General features: G+C 48.9%; 1 protein-coding gene across 1 annotated transcript in view; it reads right to left on the bottom strand.

The window, feature by feature from the left end:
- LOC140403404 (hepatic lectin-like) overlaps positions 1 to 21966 on the bottom strand; it is a 76830-nt gene that overhangs the window by 17939 nt on the left and 36925 nt on the right. The window contains exons 4-5 of the mRNA XM_072491330.1: positions 11109 to 11260; positions 4666 to 4778 (exon numbers count right to left, since the gene is read on the bottom strand). Coding sequence (XP_072347431.1) covers positions 4666 to 4778; positions 11109 to 11260 — 265 coding nt within the window. The remainder of the gene's footprint in view (positions 1 to 4665; positions 4779 to 11108; positions 11261 to 21966) is intronic.

Here is a 21966-nt window from a genome sequence, read left to right as displayed (position 1 = left end):
GTTCCAGCCCCACATGCCCCAGAGTCACAGAAGTGAATTAACCAAATTCTGAGAAAAAAAGGAGACACCCAAAATGGCGATTCTCCGGCACCCCCGCTATTCTCAGGCCCGGGTGGGCCGAGCGGCCAGGCCAAAACGGCGGGTTCCCCCCCGCGCCGTCCGCACCTGGTCGCTGCCATCGTGAACGGTGCGTGAAAGCTGGGGGGGGCGGCCTGCGGGGGGGGGCGACGGGGGTTCCTGCAGTGGGGGGTACCTGAAATGTGGGGAGGCCCGCGATCGGTGCCCACCGATCGTCGGGCCGTCCTCTCTGAAGGAGGACCTCCTTCCTTCCGCGGCCCCGCAAGATCCGTCCGCCATCTTCTTGCGGGGCGGACTGAGAGAGAACGGCAACCACGCATGCGCGGGTGACGCCAGTAATGCGGCGGCGGCGGCGTCATTTATGCGGTGCCGCCTTTACGCGGGCGACAAGGCCTGGCGCGTGTAGATGACGCGGCCCCGATCCTAGCCCATTGTCAGGGCCTGAATCGGTCGGGATCGGGGCCGTTTCACGCCGTCGTCAACCTCAACGGTGTTCACGACGTCGCGGCCACTTCGGCGCGGGAGTGGAGAATCCCGCCCAGGGTCTTTGGTCCTTAGCTGCCCAATAATTACAGTAACCAGGATTGTACATTGAAACTCATTTACTGTTTATTTATAACAAGAATAATGATAAAATATGTACAGTAAGAAGTCTTACAACACCAGGTTAAAGTCCAACCGGTTTAGAACATAGAACAGTACAGCCCAGAACAGGTTCTTCGGCCCTCGATGTTGTTCCGAGCATTGTCCGAAAACCAAGATCACGCTATCCCACTCCCTGTCATTCTGGTGTGCTCCATGTGCCTATCCAATAACCGCTTGAAAGTTCCTAAAGTGTCCGATCCACTATCACAGCAGGCAGTCCAATCCACACCATAACCACTCTCTGAGCAAAGAACCTACCTCGGACATCACGCCTATATATCCCACCCTGAATATTATAGTTATGCCCCCTTGTAACAGCTACATCCACCCGAAGAAATAGTCTCTGAACGTCCACTCTATCTATCCCCCTCATTATCTTATAAACATCAATTAAGTTGCCTCTCATCCTCCTCCGCTCCAAAGAGAAAAGCCCTAGCTCCCTCAATCTTTCCTCATAAGACCTATCCTGCAAACCAGGCAGCATCCTGGTAAATCTCCTTTGCACCCTTTCCAATGCTTCCACATCCTTCCTATAATGAGGTGACCAGAACTGCACACAATACTCCAAATGTGGTCTCACCAGGGTCATGTATAGTTGCAGCATAACCCCGTGGCTCTTAAACTCAAGCCCCCTGTTAATAAACGCTAACACACTATAAGCCTTCTTCACAGCTCTATCCACTTGCGTGGCAACCTTCAGCTGAAGAAGGAGCAGCGCTCCGAAAGCTAGTGTTTGAAACAAACCTGTTGGACTTTAACCTGGTGTTGTAAGACTTCTTACTGTGCTCACCCCAGTCCAACGCTGGCATCGCCACATCATAGATAAAATATGTGGTAATACAGCTGGATAAGGACAAGCTAATTGACTACCCCCTTTTACTGTCCCATTCTCTGGCCACAAACACAAGACAGACAAACACAGAGGGGGAAATGGGTGAAAATAATAAGGGTGAAGCTTAAAAGATAAGTCTTTGCTTCCAATGGTGGTTTTCTAGCATGCTTTCCTCACAGCATGCTGGTTGATCAAAGTATCTGATTGACAGCTGGTAATGGCCTTACAGAGTCACTCATTCAATACAGCACCTACAGGCAGTCTGGAGAGATGCCTTGTCTCTTATAAATCCGTGCCTTCAGCTCGTGATTTGACCTCAAGTCTTTGCAGTCTCAAGAGAATGGCACCCAAACTTTCTGGACAGTCAGCCCTCAGTGGCCCCACAGTGGAGAGAGCTTGGCTGGATCTTTTGGGAGAGAGTTAGCAACAGCTTTCTGGAGAGAATTTGGCTGGAGCTCTTACCTTCCTGCTGCCAAAATGAAATTGAAAACTCCTTTGGTCCCTGATAATATCCAATCACCACCTGTTACCAGGCAGAGCACTGCCCTTTGAGCCAATTCAATGGCCACCAGCCAAATCGATCAAGTGAATTAACCAAATTACTTGATCATCACTGATGTCAGCCAGTCTCAAACGGTAGTGTTCTGGATACTTGTGTTTGAATTAAAGGCACAAGCTGCCTTAAAGTCACTTATCCACAAATCATCCATGGCTCAAAAATAGAACAGCAAAATAAAAGAGGAAGTAAGGTAATAAACAGAGAATAAGCAGGAATAAACAGGAAGGACTCTTACACCGGACCTGTTCAAGGAGAAGCTGGGAACATTGTGTAGTACCACTATGAAGTTATAAATAGATCCTCAGTCTACTCCTTGCTTTTTCAAGCCCAGGACAGTGCCCTATGCCATGAAAAGGAAGGTGGAGGGGGCATTGGAATGGCTACAAAGTTTTTGAATTATTGAGCCTATTCAGTTTTCTCCAATCGTTCCTGCCCTCACAATTGATGGGACAGTGCAGATATGTCGTGAGTACATGCTCACCAAGAACCCGTTTTTCAAGTCAGTTGATTGTCCATTTCCTCGGGTGGGAGATTTGTTTTCAACTCTTGCGGGAGGCAGGATGTTTTCAAAGTTGGACGTGAACCAGGCCCAGCAACATCTCTTGCTAGAGGAAGATTCAAAGCAAGCACGTGGCCAGCAATACGCATAGGATGTTGTTCAAATACAACAGTTTGGTTTTTGGCATCTCCTCCAGTCTGGCAAATTTCAGAGGACAGTGGAAAACTAATTTCAAGATATTCTTCAGGTGCTAGTCTACTGGGATGACATCTTAATTGTGGCAAAGAATGAGGAGAGGCACCTTCACAACATGGATCAAGTTTTACAATGTTTTTCAGAGGCTTGACTGCATCTGAAGTGGAACAACTGCATTTTCCAGGAGCAAAGCATGGAGCATCTAGCACACAGAATCACTGCGCAAGGAAAGTTCCTGTGGAAGGGAAAGTTTAAGCGATTAAGGAGGCATTGGAGTCCAGGAACGTGTCAGAGCTCAGGGCACTTTTGGCTTCGTAAACTATTGTGGAAAGTTCTTGCAAAAGCTGTCAACAGTGTTGGCTCCACTGTATCTACTTCTGCACATTGAAACCGAATGGAAATGAGAGTCTGCACAGGAGAAGGCTTTTCTAAGATGTGAAAGCGCTGCTGCAATTGGCTAATCTGCTAGTCCATTTGGATCTGGACAGGGAAACTATCCTGTCATGCGATGCCTCACCCTGTGGTGTGGGTGTGGTTCTTCCTCATCGGTTTTGCATCTCGGAGGCTGACAAAGGCTGAAAAGGGATATTCGCTGTTGGACAAAGAGGGTCTCGCTGTCGTTTTTGTGGTGAAACGACGCCATCAGTATGGCTGTTCATTCAGCATATGTGCCACTCACAAGCCGTCATTCCGGTCAGACAGAATTTATTTTCCCATGGCCTCAGGAAGAATACAGTGCTGGGCGCTTAGATTGTCAGTTTATCAGTACAATATTGTGTACAGATCAGGGAAACTTATCACAAATGCGTTGAGTCATCTTCCGTTACCGGATTTGCTATCTGAGCTATTGTGCCTACCCGAGACAATCTTCTTACTCACGGCACATTTTCCAGGAGGTGTGAAGCAGATTGATCAGAGGATGGACAGAGATCCTGTTCTGTCACAATTTAAAAAATTTCTGATGCAAGGTTGGCCAACTATCATCGAAGGTTATGAGTTGGAACCTTACTTGAAGCATAGGGATGCGTTAAGTGTGCAGGATGGATGCATACTGTGGGAGTCAAGTGTAGGAGTTTCGTCCCCCCCCCAATCATTTGCAAGTCTTGGATAAATTCATGAAGTTCATCCAGGTACTTCTAGAATAAAAAGTCGGGCTAAGTTTTTGAACAATTTCAGATGCAAAGGCTTGTGGCCAAGGTTCATATGTAAGCTGTGTGTTTTATGCTTTACCTGAAGGAATGTATCTGACAATTACCTGCTCATCCATTTTGTATGAAATAATGGAAACATTCCCAGATCCCCAGGGAGAAAGAAGAGAATTTGCATGAGAGTGGGATTAATTCAATACCTTTTTTGGAGCCAACACTGCACAATGGACCATCTCCCCTCTTGGTGAGCTGTGGCTCCAGGCCTGTCTTAGTTCCTTTATTCCCTTCCAGCTCAGATCTTCCGCTGCAGGAACTGACTCATGCTTGGGTAAAGTTGTGTGCGCACCCCTGCTGCTCCTTTACACACATAGAATCACGATGGTTCGGAAGGAGGTCATTCGGCCAATCAAGTCTGCACCGACCCTCTGAAAGACCACCCTGCCTAGGCTCCGAAAGCTAGTGACTCCAAAGAAACCAGGTGTTGTAAGGCTTCATACTGTGCCAACCCCAATCCAACGCCGGCATCTCCACATCAGGTTCAGGACCGTCGCGGTGAATCATGTGTATACCTCACCTCAAATGAGTATTTTGCCACACCAGCCTTGTCATGGAGAGTGTTTATTCTGCTTATAGGTAAATCTATCTTTGCTGTGAGCACCAAAGCCAAAGTTTGGAGAAAGTGTGACCATATAGCAATTTTAAAACTTACTTATTTGTTGCTTTAATGTCAGTCCCATCGACCCATTTCCATCGGCCTTCCACAGTGAGGTCACTGAGTCCTATCCAGTGTGGCTGCCTCATTATGTTGTCGGCCATAAATTTCTGGAATAAAAAGAACAAAAATTAAAGTAACAAGCCAGCACCATCTTAAATATCAACTAATTACGTCATATTACACACAGACTTCAGGTGAAGTAAGGATAATAATAACCTTTATAAGTGTCACAAGTAGACTTACATTAACACTGCAATGAAGTTACTGTCATGTGAGAGTACCTTTAAGAAATGGATGTTTAAGAAATGTACCTTTAAGAAATGGGTGTTTAATACTGCAGTGATGTCAGAGAGTGGGTGGAGCTGGGCTGTCTGTCAGATTTTTACTTTTGTTTTAGGTTGTTTGCTGCAGAGTGTGTTTTAGTTTCATTTTCAGAGCTGGGTACCTGCAGTCACAGCCAGAAGGGGTATTAGTCTCTCTCTCTGTAATCTAAACACTGTAAATCGATCCTTTGGTGATTTAGAACTGATAACTGCTCTCAGTAGTGACTTTAACCTGATGTGCTTCTGCTTAAAGGTTCTTTTAAAGTCTTATGGATGTTAAAAGAACAGCTTAAGGATTACTTAGTGTTGTATTCTTTGGGGGTTGTATTTGAATTAATGGTTGCTAAGATGTTCACTGTTTGTTTTAAAAAGGTGAACTTGAGTTCATAGAATAAACCTTGTTTTGCTTTAACAAATACTTTTCCATTTCTGCTGCACCACACCTGTCGAGTGGGCCGTGTGCTCCCCACACCGCAATCTATTAAAAGTTGTGGGTCAGGTCAAGAACACTTTGGGGTTCTCTAAACCCTGGCCCATAACATTACTGTGAAAATCCCCGAGTCGCCACATTCCAGAGCCTGTTTGGGTACGCTGAGGGAGAATTCAGAACGTCAAATTCACCTAAAAGCACGTCTTTCGGGGCTTGTGGGAGGAAACCGGAGCACCCGGGGGAAACCCACGCAGACACGGGTAGAACGTGCAGACTCCACACAGATAGTGACCCAAGCCGGGAATCGAACCTGGGACCCTGGTGTTGTGAAGCAACAGTGCTAACCACTGTGCTACCGTGCCGCCCATGCAGGGAGATATAATCAGAACTTAGTTCCCATTCTATCTGCATTTATAATACACAATGGCTGTAAGGTGTTGCACAGTATTTACACAATGCTGTTAGGAAGAGAATTTGACCCAACGGCTGTTAAGCAACAGCAATATATTTCCATGTCAGATTGATGTGCGATTTGGAGGAGGACGTGTTGGATGATGGTGTTCCCATCCACCTGCTGCTCTTGTCTTTCTAGGTAGCAGAGGTCACAAGTTTAGACGGTGCCGTTAAAGGAACCTTGGTGAGTTGTTTTATTGCATCTTGTATATGATAAACTCGTGTCACTATGTTTAAATTGGTGGATGGAGCACTGATCGAACAAGCCTTTGTCCTGAATACTGTCGAGCTTCTTCAGTGTCACTGGAGCTGTGTTAAAGGGCAGTACAGTGGCACATTGGTCAGCACTGCTGCCTCACAGCACCAGGAAACCTGGTTCGATTCAGGCCTCGGATGACAGTCTGTGTGGAGTCTGCACGTACTCCCCGTGTCTGCGTAGGTTTCCTCTGGGTGCTCCAATTTCCTCCCACAGTCCAAATATGGTAGATTGGTCATGATGGTAGATTGGTCATGTTAAATTTCCTGCAGCATCCAAAGATTAGGTGGGGTTATGGGGTTACAGGGATAGGGTGAGGGAGTGGGCCGCGTCAGAGGGTCAGTATTGATTTGCTGGCACGAATGGCCTCCTTCTGCACTTATGTGCAGATTATGGGTGCGATGCTCTGGAAAGATTACTCAGTGTGGTAGCGAGTGGGAATTGCCGCAAGCTTCCCGGGGCTCAATCCTGCTAGGCCGGTAACCCTATTCAAAGTTAATTGCTCCACTTAACAAGGCTCCATGGACTTCTTGATGCAAATAAAGGCTCGCCAGCCCCCCAGCTCACAAGGTCGAGCATCACTTGCTCTGCCAATCCCAGCCAGCTCGCAACAATGGTGTCCAGGAGACCGGCCCCAAGATTCGGAGATGCAGACCTGAGAAGGCTCCTTGACACAGTGGAGGCCATGAGGAATGTCCTGTTCCCCAGAGGGTCCCAGAGGATGAGCCAATGCTGCCTCCAGTGAGGTGGTGGCGGCTGTAAGCCCCAGGGGTGTGACCAGGGCGACTGGCCTCCAGTCCGTAAAACTTTCAACGACCTACACCAGGCAGCACGAGTGAGTAGACACCAACTACCCTGCCTCACAGCGCTGAGCACCCCGGGTTCAATCCCAGCCCCGGGTTCGATCCTGGCCCCGGGTCACTGTCCGTGTGGAGTTTACACATTCTCCCCATATTTACAACCCAAAGATGTGTAGGGTAGGCGAATTGGCCACGCTAAATTGACCCTTAATTGGAAAAAAAGAATTGGGTACTCTAAATTTAGAAAAAAGACACCAACGAACCCCCCTCCCGAGACCTTTCAGCCCCCACGCAAGCATTTGCCCCCCCCCCAATTCTCCATGTGACCACCAACTCTCCCTTCACCCCCTTTCAACAACCCGTGCCCTTCCTTCACACCCCCTCCCACCACTGTGAACCACTAATGTGGGTGATGATGCTCTCTGTGTGACTCCTCAGGAAAAGCTCTCGCACAATCACCACGAAAGGGCCCAGACTGGTAGAGGGGTGCTGGACTTAAGAATCCTCACCTCCTTCGAGGAGTGGGCCTGGAGGTGACTGGAGTGGCTGGAGACAGAGCGGTCACCCACTAGGAGGTCGGCGGATGCCACAGAAAGTGAGGAATCACCAGGCCTCTTCCGGAGGACTTGTCAAACGTGAGTTGTTATTGCCTTACTGACTGACCCATCCCTCCCACTGACCACGTGCCCATTCTCCTGCAGTTCCTCCAGCCGACGGCGCTGGCCCATCCCGTGTGGCCTCCTGTCCAGCTTTCCAGGAGACCACGTCAGAGGGGAGCTCCGAGGAAGACACGTCGAGGCATCACAGCTGTCATCCCCACCCTACACCAGTGCAGGTACACATACCTCAGTGGGAAACGTTAATGGTCAGGCTTCTTGTGGGGTCAGGCACAATCTGGTGAGCATCACTCTGCTGATGATGTACATCAGGTGGAGGTAGAACCCCCAGGTGAGACAGCAGTCAGTCTGCTGGATCCCAGGACCCAGCTGGGTCCCAGCCTGATGCTGAGCCTGTGGAAGAGGTATTCCCAGAGCTAATGGAGACATTAGAGTGCAGTCAGGACATTCGGAGGCAGATGTCAGTAAAGGTCCAGCAGATCCATAGCCGATTGGAGGGGTCCCAGAGGCTACAAGTGCCGGCAATGCGTGGTACTGAGGACAACAGTGCTGGGGTGGCAACTGCAGTGGAGAGCCTGGTGCACAATGCTGGCACCATAAGTGAAGGTGTCCAAGGTGCCGCGCAGTCGGTGACAGCCATGGCTGAGGGTCTCGGCAGAATGTCCAACATGTTGGGGGATGTTTTCCAGTACCGGGCTGACCTTGATGAGGTTCTGCGGGACATGTCCCACTCTCAGATGGGAATGGCCAAGGCGCAGCGGAGCTTGTCCCAGTCACTGAGGGCGTCGGCGCCATGGTGCAGATATCGGGGAGCCACCAGGGCTGGCAGAGCCAGGTGGTGCAGGGGCAGCCGGGGCTCAAACCAGCTGCCCCTCTGTCCCAAGATGAACCACGGGGCCCGATGAGCACCGACCAGGAGGCTGGGTGCCAACCCGGATACACCCCATGGAGGGGGCCGCCATCGGGAGAGTGGGGAATTGTAAAACATATTAAACAACGTTGACCACAACCAACATGATTCTCTGTCAATTTCTTCCCAACGCAGATCGACCTGCGAACCCTTGGCCCATCTCTCCAGGCATCTCCCACCACGCACCCCCACCTCATCATCTGGTCATAAGGTGTACAGAAAGATAGTCGCACATTGGGTAGTTCCAGAACCTAGCCTGCATAACATTCTGCATGTTTTTCTTCCATGTGTAAAGTATCATTCGAAGTAACTCATCAACAGTTCTGTGAGTATCATTGCTACAGTCAGGCCATAAAACACAACACCCCCCAGCTGATGGTCCCCCACACCCCGCCAAGCACTGGGGCGGCAAGCCCAGCACCCGCGGCTCTTTGCCTGTCAGCAAAGACGGCTACTTAGCTCCTCGGCTCCCCACAGAAACCCTTCCACCAGGTTCATGTTTTCAAGAGGAGTACTAATAGGTGCCAGTGTGAGCACTTGCTGGGGAGGCCGTTGGATATGGGGTCACTCCCATTTATTATATGGAAATAGGGCTTAAGTGATAATAATTGGTTTCTCACCACGCTACGGCAAGATCACGATTTTGTCCATGGGAGTGAGGCCGAAGAATCGTGCCCTGAAATTCTAATCTCAGCAGGTGTAGTGTATTCCATCGCACTTCTGATTTGTACCTTGTAGATGGTGTACAGGCTTTAGCGGCTCAGGAGATGTGTTAATCGCTGCCAGAATTCTCAGCCTCTTACCTGCTGTTGCAGCCACAGTATTTTTATGGCTAATCCCATGAAGACTCTGATCAATGTTACTACCAGGATGTTGATGGAGGAGGATTCAACGATGGAAATGCTGTTGACCATCGAGGGAGATGGTTACATTTTCTCTTGTTGGAGATCGTCATTGCTTGGCACTTGTCTGGTGCAAATCTTATTTTGTTTCTTATCAGACAAAGTTTGAACATTGTCCAGGTCTTGCTGCATGTGGGTATGGACGGCTTTAGTATCTGAAGAGTCACGAATGGAGTGGAACATGTGCAATCATTGGTAAACATTCCCACTTCTGAGCATATGATGGAGGGAATGTCATTGTTGAAGCAACTGAAGATGATTTGGCCCAGGACAATACCCTGAGGAACACCGGGCCCCACCCGGAGAATACCAGATCCCTCTGTTAGGTATTACTCCACCCAGCGGAGAGATTTACCTCGACTCCCATTGGCTTAAAAATTGTTAGAGCCCCTTGATGCCACAGTCCAATAAAATGCTGCTCTCCAGTGGGTCCCGCCCACCTCACCTCTGGAGTTCAGCTCTTTTCTCCACGTTTACACCAAGTCTGTACTGAGGTCAGGAGCTGTGTGGCCTTGGCGGAACTCACAATGAGCTTCTTTCAGAAGCCTGTTGCTGAGCAAGTGCCGCTTGATGGCACTGTACACAACAGGTTCCACCCCTTTGCTAATTATTGGACTGACAGATTGATAAATTGCTGGATTGCATTTTTTGGTTTTGTGGCCAGGACAAAGATGGGTGCCTTTCGGCAGAATAAGTGTCGTTTTGGGTGAGAAAACCAGACAGAATTACACCAGCCCAGATTGAGCCATAGTTTTTGGCACTTAAAAATCACACCACGCCCATGTTGAATTGTGTCTGAATCATCCGACTGGGGATCAGTTGAATATTTCAATTGGGGCGGAGGGGTGGGGCGGGGGGGTGGGGGGGGTGGGTGGGGGGGCGGGGGGAAGCTGCTTCATGTAAATGCCTCCCCTGCACTTGTTTAAACTCTAACTAAGGGGATGGCTGCTAAAAAGCCTGCGGCAAGAATCTCAGAGGGAACGCCGACCAGGTTGCTGGATGCAAGTGAAGGAGAGTCACGCTGTGCTGTACCCTCAATTGGGCAAAGACCCTCGAGCAAGGTCACCAGCTCCATGGGGGGTGGTGGCAGTACTGGTCAGGACAGGAGAATGGAAGTGCAATGCAGGAAGAAGGTAAATGACTTTCTCTAATCAGTCGTGGTAAGTGTTATATTACCTTACGTAATATATATATTCCTCTTTGAACCAGCCGAGTTGATGAAATGAACAATAGTCTTCTTGTAAAAGATGAACTATTTTAATGAGTAATATAAATAATATTTGTGAGTCCTTTCTACTCAATACTAAACTAGTAAAATAAATGAAATACAGTAAAGATAACTAACTATACAATGTAATAATGAAATAACTTATAACTTCTCTCTCAAGCTATTCTATGACGTGTCTGTTCACTCTCCTGAAGCACACTCTCTGCGAAAGAGGGGGAAAGTCATTCTTATACCATCTGATAGTGAGATATCTAGTGTTGAAATGGCTGTACTACATTTACATACATTGATCATGTATATTGAGAGACAGCGATCACTACAGTAAGTAACTCCATTGATGACTCACCCACTCGCACATCCATCCAAATTGACTGGCTGTCACCTCATGGGTCCCACCATCCACCCTCCCAATGCGTCCTCATCTCTCCTGAAAATCCTCTCCTCACCACATCCCAGCTCCCACTCACCAGCAGAGGTTGGTGCTAGTTGTGCCCCAGCGTGAAACCACAAATCCTTACCTGCTCCAAAGCGGTGTTAATGACTATCAGGTAGGCCCGTTTGGAGAAACAATTCAAGTTCGCTTCATACCAGTTCAACAAAGATTGTGAAAAGTGGTAACATTTCCCATGAAAGTGTATCCAGCCAGCGGCACAATGTCTACACTCTGAACCTGTAAAAAAATTACACATTGTTAGTCTGTAAAACATGATTTCCATGATGCGTTCATTGAATTATCAATTATTACATTGGGAATAGCAGTGAAAACATTGATTGTGATGTCCGAAACTCACTTGGGTTTCTCAACCCAAAACTATCCTCTCTAACTAGGCACTTAATGTTTTATGTCGGCCTGTTTGTTTTTTGGCTGGAGTTACAGATAATTGTGTTTGTGTTCTGTTTTCAGTAATTTATTGCTGAAGTTGCAATATTCTGAAAATGTCCTGTGAATCTTTATTTCCCCTGTAGGTGGAGAGGCTATTAAACAATGCTACATTGAATGAGTGATGGAACAAATCTAAATAAGAATTATTCCAGGTGATTAAAAGCAATGAATTGATTAGTATTGGCAGCCTAATTGCTGGATGGATTTGAGATAATAATCTTTTTAGTGTCACAAGTAGGTTTACATAAACACTGCATTGAAGTTACTGTGAAAATCCTCTTGTCGCCACATTCCGGCGCCTGTTCGGGTACACAGAGGGGGAATTCAGAATGTCCAATTCACCTTACAAGCATGTCTTTCGGGACTTATGGGAGGAAACCAGGAAACCCATTTGATCTCCCTCTCCCAAACTTTTCTTCCTTTTAAGTTGCAGTCCCTGTTAAACTTCATTCACTCCCTCAACAATTCTTATAGTTTCAAACAATTATGCCGTTCCCTCTATAACATCACCAAGTAGCAAAGGCTTAAAGACAAAATATAAAACTACAGGCCAGCAAGGAAGCTCTTGGTACAGGTCCTCGAATCGGGAAACATTCTGTTAGGAAAAGCACCTGACTGTCAAAAGAGTTTGGATGGAGAGTTTCAGGTGATGTTTGGTGGCAGGTGGGAGAGTCAGCGCATTTCCAGCTGATTGGCAGGGAGGGTTCTCCCAATCTTCCCCTTGAAAGCTGATTAATTATTCTTTGGCAAGCTCCTCACCAAATCACAAGGTGGGCAAGCACTGATTCCTCTGCCCACTGTTAGCTCATGGGTCGAAGTTTCTGGCACCATATTTAAGCTGTGCACAAACACACGTTCAATCTGCAGTCCAGTTGTGTGGTGTGGGCATGTGACACGTCCTCCAGGGGAAGCAAGCAATTAACACCTCAATTCAGCCATGACTCCCTCTGACTCTCCTCCAGGCCTGCTGTCCTCTTCCTGAGGGATGGACGCAGGATGGGGGCCAGTTTATCCTCAGCAGTCTGGGAGGAGGTCACTGGGGAGGTCTGTGCTCATAGAACATGAAAAAGAAATGCCCTGCAGCGCAGGGAGAGGGTGAATGATCTCACTGCCCTGCCAGAGTAAGTCAATCTTCTATTCACTCCAAACTCACACTCTCATAAGGGCATCAGGCACTTGAAGATTTCCAGTTCATGGAGATGTCAAACACCACGGCTGGGATTTTCCAGTACTGCCAGCGACAGGGTCAGAAATTCCTGCCGGAGGTCAATGGATCTTTGGCTGGTCCTTCATATGTTCCGTCCCGCCCGTGACAATTACTGGCACAAGTGGAGCCCGAAAGTCCCATCTATTAACCAAAGGCACATCTGCACGGAGTGCCTCACACACACTTTAGCTCCACCACCATGTCTCATCTTGCAGTCAATTTCTTTCTGCCCTTCCTGGAGAGGGCACAGTACACACTGCAGCTGTGCATGCTTCCCAACTTCGCCTCCACAGGCTCTCATTCCATTCAATCTGTCTTCATGCAGACAAAGCTTGCTCACAATAAAAGGGAGAAATGCCAGACTAGTGGGGCACGAGCTGACTGCTTTCAAGTTGTAGGCAGCTGTGTTGGCAGGTGAGGACAGCGAGTGTTCCTGTGACGAAGGTGAAATCGACCTTCCCCATCATCCCAGTATGAATTAACCCTCCATTAATCGGACCCAACATTCACAATGAATTTAATGTGATGTTTTATTCTGTCTACTCAGGAACTGATTCTATATTCTCTCTATTGCAGATAACAGCAAGAGCAGTCCAACACAAACATCTGGCCAGCCCCTCTGCCCCAGCCACCTCGGATGATGATGCTGAAATCCACTGTAGTAGAATTGTCAGTGCGTTCACCTGCACACTCCACCAGTACAGAGTCACAAACCTTGCTGGGTCATGAATCTAGATTAAGTTTGGGTTCACTATCTGGAGAACACACGCAGACATGTATCAACAGCAGTCGGAGACAGTGATAGCCCAGGTCTCTGGCACACAGGTGTTGCTGGAGAAATGGCCCCTGCTGAGCCCAAGTCAGATGTTGAACATCTGCAATTGGCCATTACACATTGTTGGAGATGCAGAGATGGGCAGGGGAACAGAAGGCAGTGTTGTACAAGGCAGTCACCAGACTAGAATGAAGGATGGAGGAGTCAGTCCCCGTTGTCTCTGATGTCATGACTCATGTATGTAAGCGCATCCAGATCTCCTGGGAAGGGTGTCGGTTGCCTTGGAACCGATGGTTCAACAGTTTCACCGGACTTGTCTACCAGACACCACAGAGCCATTTATGAAAGAGGCTACAACAGTGTCCAGATGTTCCCAGTCCCCTCTTCCTGCAATCCCATTAGCAGCTCCAGCTGCTCAGGCCAAGGTGTGTGCACCTATCCCACAGCAGGCGACTCAAAGAAGGTGTGGGGCCTGGAGGACACCCGCTGAAGTAATCTCAGACACCAGGACAGGGAAGTTGGCACGCTGCTTCCAGCTCTGCTGCTGGTGTTGGGGTGGCACACAGCAAAAGCACCAGACTGTGTAAAGTTCAGAAATTCTGATTGAACACTGACAGCAGGGGTGCTCAGTCATTGTATATGTAAATCACCTTTGCAAATACAAAGTGATTTTACAACCCAACATCTCAGAACGTGGATACCTCTTGCAACTGATTCCACATGCTGTCTTATTTCAAGGGTGACTTAAGCTCACACCCCTCAATGGTCTACCTTCATGACCCTCAGACCCATGTTATGTTTAGCAAAGTCAGGTTAGTCACTTGCCCCTTGTATCAGTTAAAGGAACATGCATCGATCAATAGCCTGAAAGTGTATATGAATACAGAAACACTCTTTAAAGTCTTGTACCACACAACTGAATCTTGTATACTCCGGTGTCTTAGAGTGTGACAATCGAATGTGGTGACATCAGCACTGAGCTGTATTTCCTATGGGTGTGAAAACTTCACTGCAACCAAGATAAAATGTAAATGGCGACTGAAAGCTATGTGCTGATGGCAAAACTGCACAATACACATTTGATTCAATGGGCATGTTGGTGTGCTACTTTTCACATTGCATAGGTGGCACATGCAGCATTGGTGCTGACCTTTCTAACACTGATACCTTCATAATAGTTAAGTGTCCGACCTGTCTTCATTACTGTATTCAGCAGAGCATGGGTCTCAATGTTCTCAAATGCAACAAATTATGCTGCCCTTTGAATGGGCCCATAAATCCAGCCATTGACTCCCACAAAGCCTCTGACCCCTCCCATGGCAATTTCTGTCTCAGGGTTCTTTTTAATTGGGTCATTCCATCTGGCGGTCAACATGTTGGTACTGCACTTTTACTTTGAGATCAGTTACCAGTCTTCCCTGTTGCCATGGAATTCCCTCTGAATGTCCTGGAACGCCACAGTGTAGAGGTAAATGTAAAGGTGACCACAGTTCGAGAGGGCCACAAGATGCTCTCCGTTTAGAAAGCAGCTGACTGGTGGTGATTTCACCTGAGGGTCACCACATTTCAGGCAATGGGCAAGGTTGAGAAGGTGAGGCCTTTCTGAATAACCGCAGCTAGTACAAGAATTGAACCCCCGTTGTTGGTAACGCTCCGCATCATGAACCAGCTGTCCAGTCGACTGAACTAACCTTCCTCTTTGAGGAGAGGTAGACCTCCTGTGGGCCTCTCCATTCATCCGCCCACGTAACCCTGGAGCCCGTTGCAATCGTTGTGTGCATTCCGGTCCCCCCCAATCCATACCCATCACTATAGATTAGTAACATTAGCAATGATGCTAATTCCTATGCCCCATGTGCTCCTCACCCGTCCTCAATTTGAGGCCATCTGTACCAACACAGAGGAAGACCACCCCTGGCAGAGGTTCTAGTACCCATTTCTTGAATTATGTGCTCCCCATCTAGAGGCTGCAGATGCCTCCTCTGACCATGACAATACCATCTGCTGCCCATTACCAAGCTACGCACCCCCAGGATCACTGTGGATGAGGCATTGATCATACCCTGTTCACCATTCTGTGCACCACCCCCACAGCATGTACAGCCTTGCTTCTCCCTCGACCCTGACCGAGATCTGTGCGCCATTCACAGGCCTGTAGCACAGCCTGCAGAGCCCCAGGACTTGCGTTGATTTGTCACACCGGCAATGTGCCACACAGGGCTTTGATTTCCCACTCTGACAATGTGTTACGAAGAACCACGACTATACGAGTGACGCCCACATTTCCTTCCAGTTTCATCAGACCAACTTTCCTCAGTCATGGATCTGTGTAAACCGCACCCCCCACTTCCATTCAAAAACTAAACCCCCTGATGTGTCCACATCCATCGTTCCATGTCGGACTCCAGATCCCCCAGTCCCAGTCCTCCCCTCCCATGTTCATCATAACCCCACCCTCTCCACAGTCATTTCTCTTCCTTCTATTGTATCGCTCGCTCCTTTGCTCAATTGAACTCTGCATAGTATCCCATCACCCCTTTTCGCTCAGCCTGGTCTCTCTGGAGTGCAGCTCTGTCTATTCCCCACAAGAGTCCATCAAGTTACAGTGCAGCCTTACCTGCACATCCAAAACAGTACCTCTGGGTCCAGTGTAGCCCTCCCCGTGCCCCATAACAGCCTCACCGCCTCCTCTAGGCCATTAAGGAATGGGTAATAAACACTGGCCTAGCCAGCGACATCCATATGATGTGAAAGAATACATTTGAAAACATTTGAAGAAGGGTGAGGATAGGACCAATTGTGTTGAGTGCTGCAATGAAGTCAAAAATACATGACTAGCTATTGTCGTCCCAATCACAGGGAATGACATTTGCGATTTTGCCTCAGGTCACTGTGCTGCTGCGAGCGACTGAGACTGGAGTGGTGTAAGGACAGAGGTTTGAGAAAGATGTCCCTAAGGTTGGCACTCTCCCTGTCATTGGCGGGAGCTAAACATTCCACCTATTAGTTCAAATTTCTGTCTGTAAATAACTTAGTCACTGTTTTCAAATTTGAATGTATTTTCTTGTTGCAATTTCTTTTTATTTAAATACTAGTGACTAATAATGAACTGGTTAAAGTTTTTTCCATTTGAGAAGTCATTGCTCTGCGAAGCTCTAGTCAAAGTTGACTATTTTTCTGACATGGAGTATGTAATATCCAGGCAAGCAATCACGAAGAAGCGATGACGGATAGGCACAAAAAGGTTCTATTTAGACCTACTCACTACACACTCTACTCCCGAAGGGTCTCCCGCGTCCTCACCCACACTAAAGCCGGGGTATATTTATGTCCCAGGGCACCCGGGTTTCAGGGTTTAGTCCCGCCCCCTCATCTGGGGAGATCATACTCAGGGGAGGTCATGGGCACATAATGAACCAGACCCTGCGTTCTCCAGTAGGGTTAGAACACCCCTCCCCTCCCTATGTCCGACAGGTCATCCTTCTCGAGGAGTCTGGTCCTTAGACCGCTTGCCTGAGGCTGTCTTTGGGGTTTCTGCCGCATCGGGTCCGGTGGCGTGCAGCAGACCGGGGAGCAATGTTTTTGTGCTGACCGTCGGTTCAGAACCACCTCGCTGGGCCCAACAAGCGTCACTGGATCCATGATTACCTCAGTTGGTTGAGTCTTCATGTCGGTGTCTGGGTCTGAAGTATCGTCATCCCTCTTTTCCAAATCGTGGGGCAAGCCGCCCTCAGCTGATGGCAAGGCAGCTGTGCTAGACGGAGATTCATCACCATTCTCGTATCTCCGGTCCGTCCATGAGAGCCTCGTGGGTGCAACTCCAGAGGTGGTCCACATGCCTGATCGACACTTTCCCTGGCGCTCGCTCTGAGTAAGAGATCAGTCATGGCAGCTTCAACAAGACCCCTGGAATCCACAAGGTGCCATCCGCGGAATTCTGCATACAGACTGTGTCGCCCGCGGAAAATTCCCGGACTGGTCTGGATTGCTGGAGTCGGGGTGTCCCTGCCTCTCACGGACCTTTGCCCGAATTTTGGGCAGGATGAAGCTCAGCCATGTGCGTAACCGATGACCCATCAACAGCTCAGAAAGAGCTACTCCTGTGGTGGTATGCCGAGTATTGGATTGGATTGGATTGGATTTGTTTATTGTCACGTGTACCGAGGTACAGTGAAAAGTATTTTTCTGCGAGCAGCTCAACAGATCATTAAGTACATGGGAAGAAAAGGGAATAAAAGAAAATACATAATAGGGCAACACAACATATACAATGTAACGACACAAGCACTGGCATCGGATGAAGAATACAGGGTGTAGTGTTAATGAGGTCAGTCCATAAGAGGGTCGTTTAGGAGTCTGGTAACAGCGGGGACGAAGCTGTTTTTGAGTCTGTTCGTGCGTGTTCTCGGACTTCTGTATCCCCTGCCCGATGAAAGAAGTTGGAAGAGTGAGTAAGCCGGGTGGGAGGGGTCTTTGATTATGCTGCCCGCTTTCCCCAGGCAGCGGGAGGTGTAGATGGAGTCAATGGATGGGAGGCAGGTTTGTGTGATGGACTGGGCGGTGTTCACGACTCTCTGAAGTTTCTTGCGGTCCTGGGCCGAGCAGTTGCCATACCAGGCTGGGATGCAGCCCGGTAGGATGGTACGCTAATAACACAGAAACTGGTTCCCCGGAAGTCTGCTTCCACCTGCCCATCTTAAAATTCTGCACTGCCAGTTCGCGCAACCTATTGGATGACGGGTGTAAGGTGCGGTCCTCACGTGGTGGAAATTGTCGAACTCCAAATTTGTAAATGTCGTGCTGTTATCTGACACCAAAATCTTCGGAGTCCATGGGCACTGACGTTCTGGCAGAGCTTCTCGATCGCGGTTCGTGATATTCATCGTTGTCATGCAGTGGATGTCGAACCACTTTGAGTGGGCATCCACTATTCGCAGAAACATGGAGCATTGGAATGGCCACACAAAATCAACGTGTGGTTGAGACCAGGCCGCCCTCGCCATCCCATGGGTGGAGGGGCGCTGCAGGTGGAAGCTTCTGGTGTTCTTGGCACCGCGTGCATTGTCTTGCCAGAGCCTCGGTGCCCGTGTCGATCCTCGGCCACCAGACATAATTACGGGCCAACATGTTAATTTTTGAGTGGTCATTGTGAAGGTCTTGTAGAATGGACCTATGGCCTCTTTCCAGCACGATCATGCATGATCCCTATCGCAAAATACCGTCCATTACGACCTTCAGGTCGCTCGGGAGTGCCCGATGTTGAGCTCCCTGGAGCACAATGTGATGGGTTTGGGCCAACACCGGGTCAGTCTATATCCACTCTTTAATCTGGGTTGCCGTGACTGGCGATGAGTCCATGAAGTGCAAATCCATTATTCAGTGGGTGTCAGCGGCCTGGTCGGCTGAGGGCATCTGCGTGTGGAATCTTGATCCAGGACATATTCGAACGCTGCCAAAAGAAATGCCCAGCACTGGATCCTGGCAGACGCTGCGGGTGAAACTGCCATATTCTCCTTGAACAATCCCAAGAGGGGTTTGTGGTCCATGAAGACTGTGAAAGGGCAACTGTACACTTACTGGTGGAAACGCTTCACTGTGAAAACCACCGCCAAACCTTCATTTTCTGTCTGGGAATAGTTCCGTTCTACCACTGCCAGGGTGCGGGAAGCAAACGATCCATGCCATCATCTATCTGGTATGCCCAAACTGCCCAACGGGGTAAGGTGAGGTGTTGCAGGTTAGCAGGAGGTGCTTTGATGGGTCAAAGCACTTCAAAAGTCTTGAGGAGGATAGTTGCCACTTCACCTCGGTGAAAGCCGTCTGTTGCAGTGAGTCTCAAACCTGTCATTGGCCCTTTTTCAACAAGAGATGCAACTCGGCCAACATTGTCGCCAGATTCAAGATAAACGTCCCATAATAATTGATCAAACCTAAAAAGGAATGTAGGTGAACCCCTGCTGCCACGAAACGCCGAAGTATGTCGGCGAGGTTCTTCATGATGTTGACAATCTGACGACCTGTGGTGACCCCAAAGTATGTTCTCCATAACTCATTGGAATATTGCACAGATGGATGACACTCCGAAAGGCAACTTGACATATTTATACAGGCCACGGTGAATATTCACTGTCACGTATTTCCAGGGTCCAGAACTAACTGAAATTAGGCATGGCTCACATTGAGCTTAGTAAAAGTGTGTCCCCCACTGAGTCATGTGTCCTGGTCTTCGATCCTGGGCACCGGATAACGGTCGAGACATTCCGTACGGTTCACTATCATTTTGTAGTCCCCGCACAACCTGACGGTACCATCAGGTTTCATCACAGGCACTAGCGGCACTGCCCACATCGCGAACTACACTGGCTGGATGATCCCTAAATTGGCTCTAACTGGTGCAGCTCCTCATCTACTTTTGGCTTCAAGGCATAGGGAATGGTGTAGGTGTGAAAATAACGTGGCTGGCCCTTGGGATCCACGAAAATCTTGGCAACAGTCCCGGATGGTCTCCAAACCTTCTTTAAAGACAGCTGGAAATCTCACAGGCACCGCACCTGAGCCATCAGAGTTCATCTGGCAGACTTGCTGGCAGTCTAATCAGAGGCTCTTTAGCCAATCGCGTCCCAACAGGCATGGGGCTGTCCCCCGGACCACCACCAGTGGCAGATTTATGGATTGCCCTCCGTATTCCATGGGGACCTCGGAGTTGCCGGAACTTCCAACGGCTCACCCGTATATGTTGCCAAACCTGCCCCCGTGTCCTGTAGCTCCATACGTCGGATACCCGAAAGGACCTGGTCGAATGTGCGGCTGCTTACCACAGACATGGTGGCCCCGGTATCCAGCTCCATGAGGATTGGGAAATCATTGACTTTGATCGTGACCCGAATTGATGCCCCGCTTGGTGCAGCGATGCAATGCAAGTGCTTGTGGTCATCAAAATCGTCGTCCGGGAAATAGGTCTGCCCACCCGGGGTGGTTTACATAGGTGTCGCGGCGGGTGGGCGGGTGGGCTTCTTCTCCAGTGTGGCTCCCTAGGGCCTTTCCAGGCACTGGCATATCATCCCTGTGGGCTGGTGCCCCCCTGAGCTGGAGAACTCTGGCGCCGCTCCTCAGGAGCCCAGTGACAATGGTCTGGGTCCTGGGGAAAACGTTCCCAGCAGTGGGAGTCCGGAAGCAGCTGCCCGGGATGGTGGGGGGAGGGGGCACTCTGTTCTTTGCTTGGCGCCCCAGCTTCAGGACGGCCATCCCACGCAGCTCCTGCTCTTCTTGTTCTGCCCCTTCCCTGGTGGTCGCTTTTTGAAAATCTAGCTGGCCTCGCCCAACAGCACCTAATAACATAAGAACTAGGAACAGGAGTAGGCCATCTGACCCCTCGAGCGTGCTCCGCCATTCAATGAGATCATGGCTGATCTTTGTGGACTCAGCTCCACTCTCCGGCCCGTACACCATATCCCCGAATCCCTTTATTCTTTAGAAAGGTATCTATCTTTTTCTTAAAAACGTTTAAAGAAGGAGCCTCAACTGCTTCACTGGGCAAGGAATTCCAGAGATTCACAACCCTTTGGGTGAAGAAGTTCCTCCTAAACTCGGTCCTAAATCTACTTCCCCTTATTTTGAGGCTATGCCCCCTAGTTCTGCTTTCCCCGACCAGTGGAAACAACCTGCCCGCATCTATCCTATTCCCTTCATAATTTTATATGTTTCAATAAGATCCCCCCCGCATCCTTCTAAACTCCAATGAGTACAGTCCCAGTCCCAGATTCCGCAAACCAAACAGTCCCTGAGTGACTCCGATAGAGTTGGGCCAAACTTACAATTTTTGCCAAGTTTTTTAAAATGGGCCAAGATTCCTCCTGGTGCTGGGTTGCAGTGTGTAAATGAAAACGTCTCACTATGATGGGCGCCAATGGGTTAAAGTGGTTATGGGCACAAACTCTGCGACTGAATGTGTGTCGAGTGAGTTCAGGTAAGTCAAACTTTTGATGATGCTGCACAAACTCTGACTGAGTGTCTTTCATCGCCAACAATGAATGCTGTTGAGACGAAAAAATATTGCACCCTCTCAATATATTGGTTCCAATCGCCCGTCTCGGCATCAAACGCCTTTAATTTCCCAAAAAGTGTCATACCTGTTGCCTGGTTGGAGGCCGCTTGAGGCCTGTTTGAAGTGGGCCAGGTCCTGAGGAAAGAGCATCTCCACTTTACCCTCATCGCCAGTGTAAGATCCAGGCAAGGGACCGCAAGGAAGTGATGGCGGATAGAAACAAAATGGTTTTATTTTGCCTCACTCCCTGAAGGGTCTCCCGCACCCCGACCAACACTCGGGCCGGAGTATTTATGGACCAGGAACCCCTGGGTTAAGGGGCCATCCGGGGAGATCGTACTCAGGTGAAGCCACAGGGGACCTAATGGTCCAGACCCTATGGCCTCCAGTAGGGTTATTACAGAACAATACTCAGAATCTGCTCAGATGCTTCAATGTGTCCCGTCCTCAAGTACTAGACACTGTTT

Source organism: Scyliorhinus torazame, chromosome 27, assembly GCF_047496885.1.
Source record: "Scyliorhinus torazame isolate Kashiwa2021f chromosome 27, sScyTor2.1, whole genome shotgun sequence".
In the NCBI taxonomy this organism is placed as follows: Eukaryota; Metazoa; Chordata; class Chondrichthyes; order Carcharhiniformes; family Scyliorhinidae; genus Scyliorhinus; species Scyliorhinus torazame.
The sequence above is the reverse complement of the archived record's forward strand: the minus strand, read 5'-3'. Positions and strand labels throughout refer to the sequence as shown.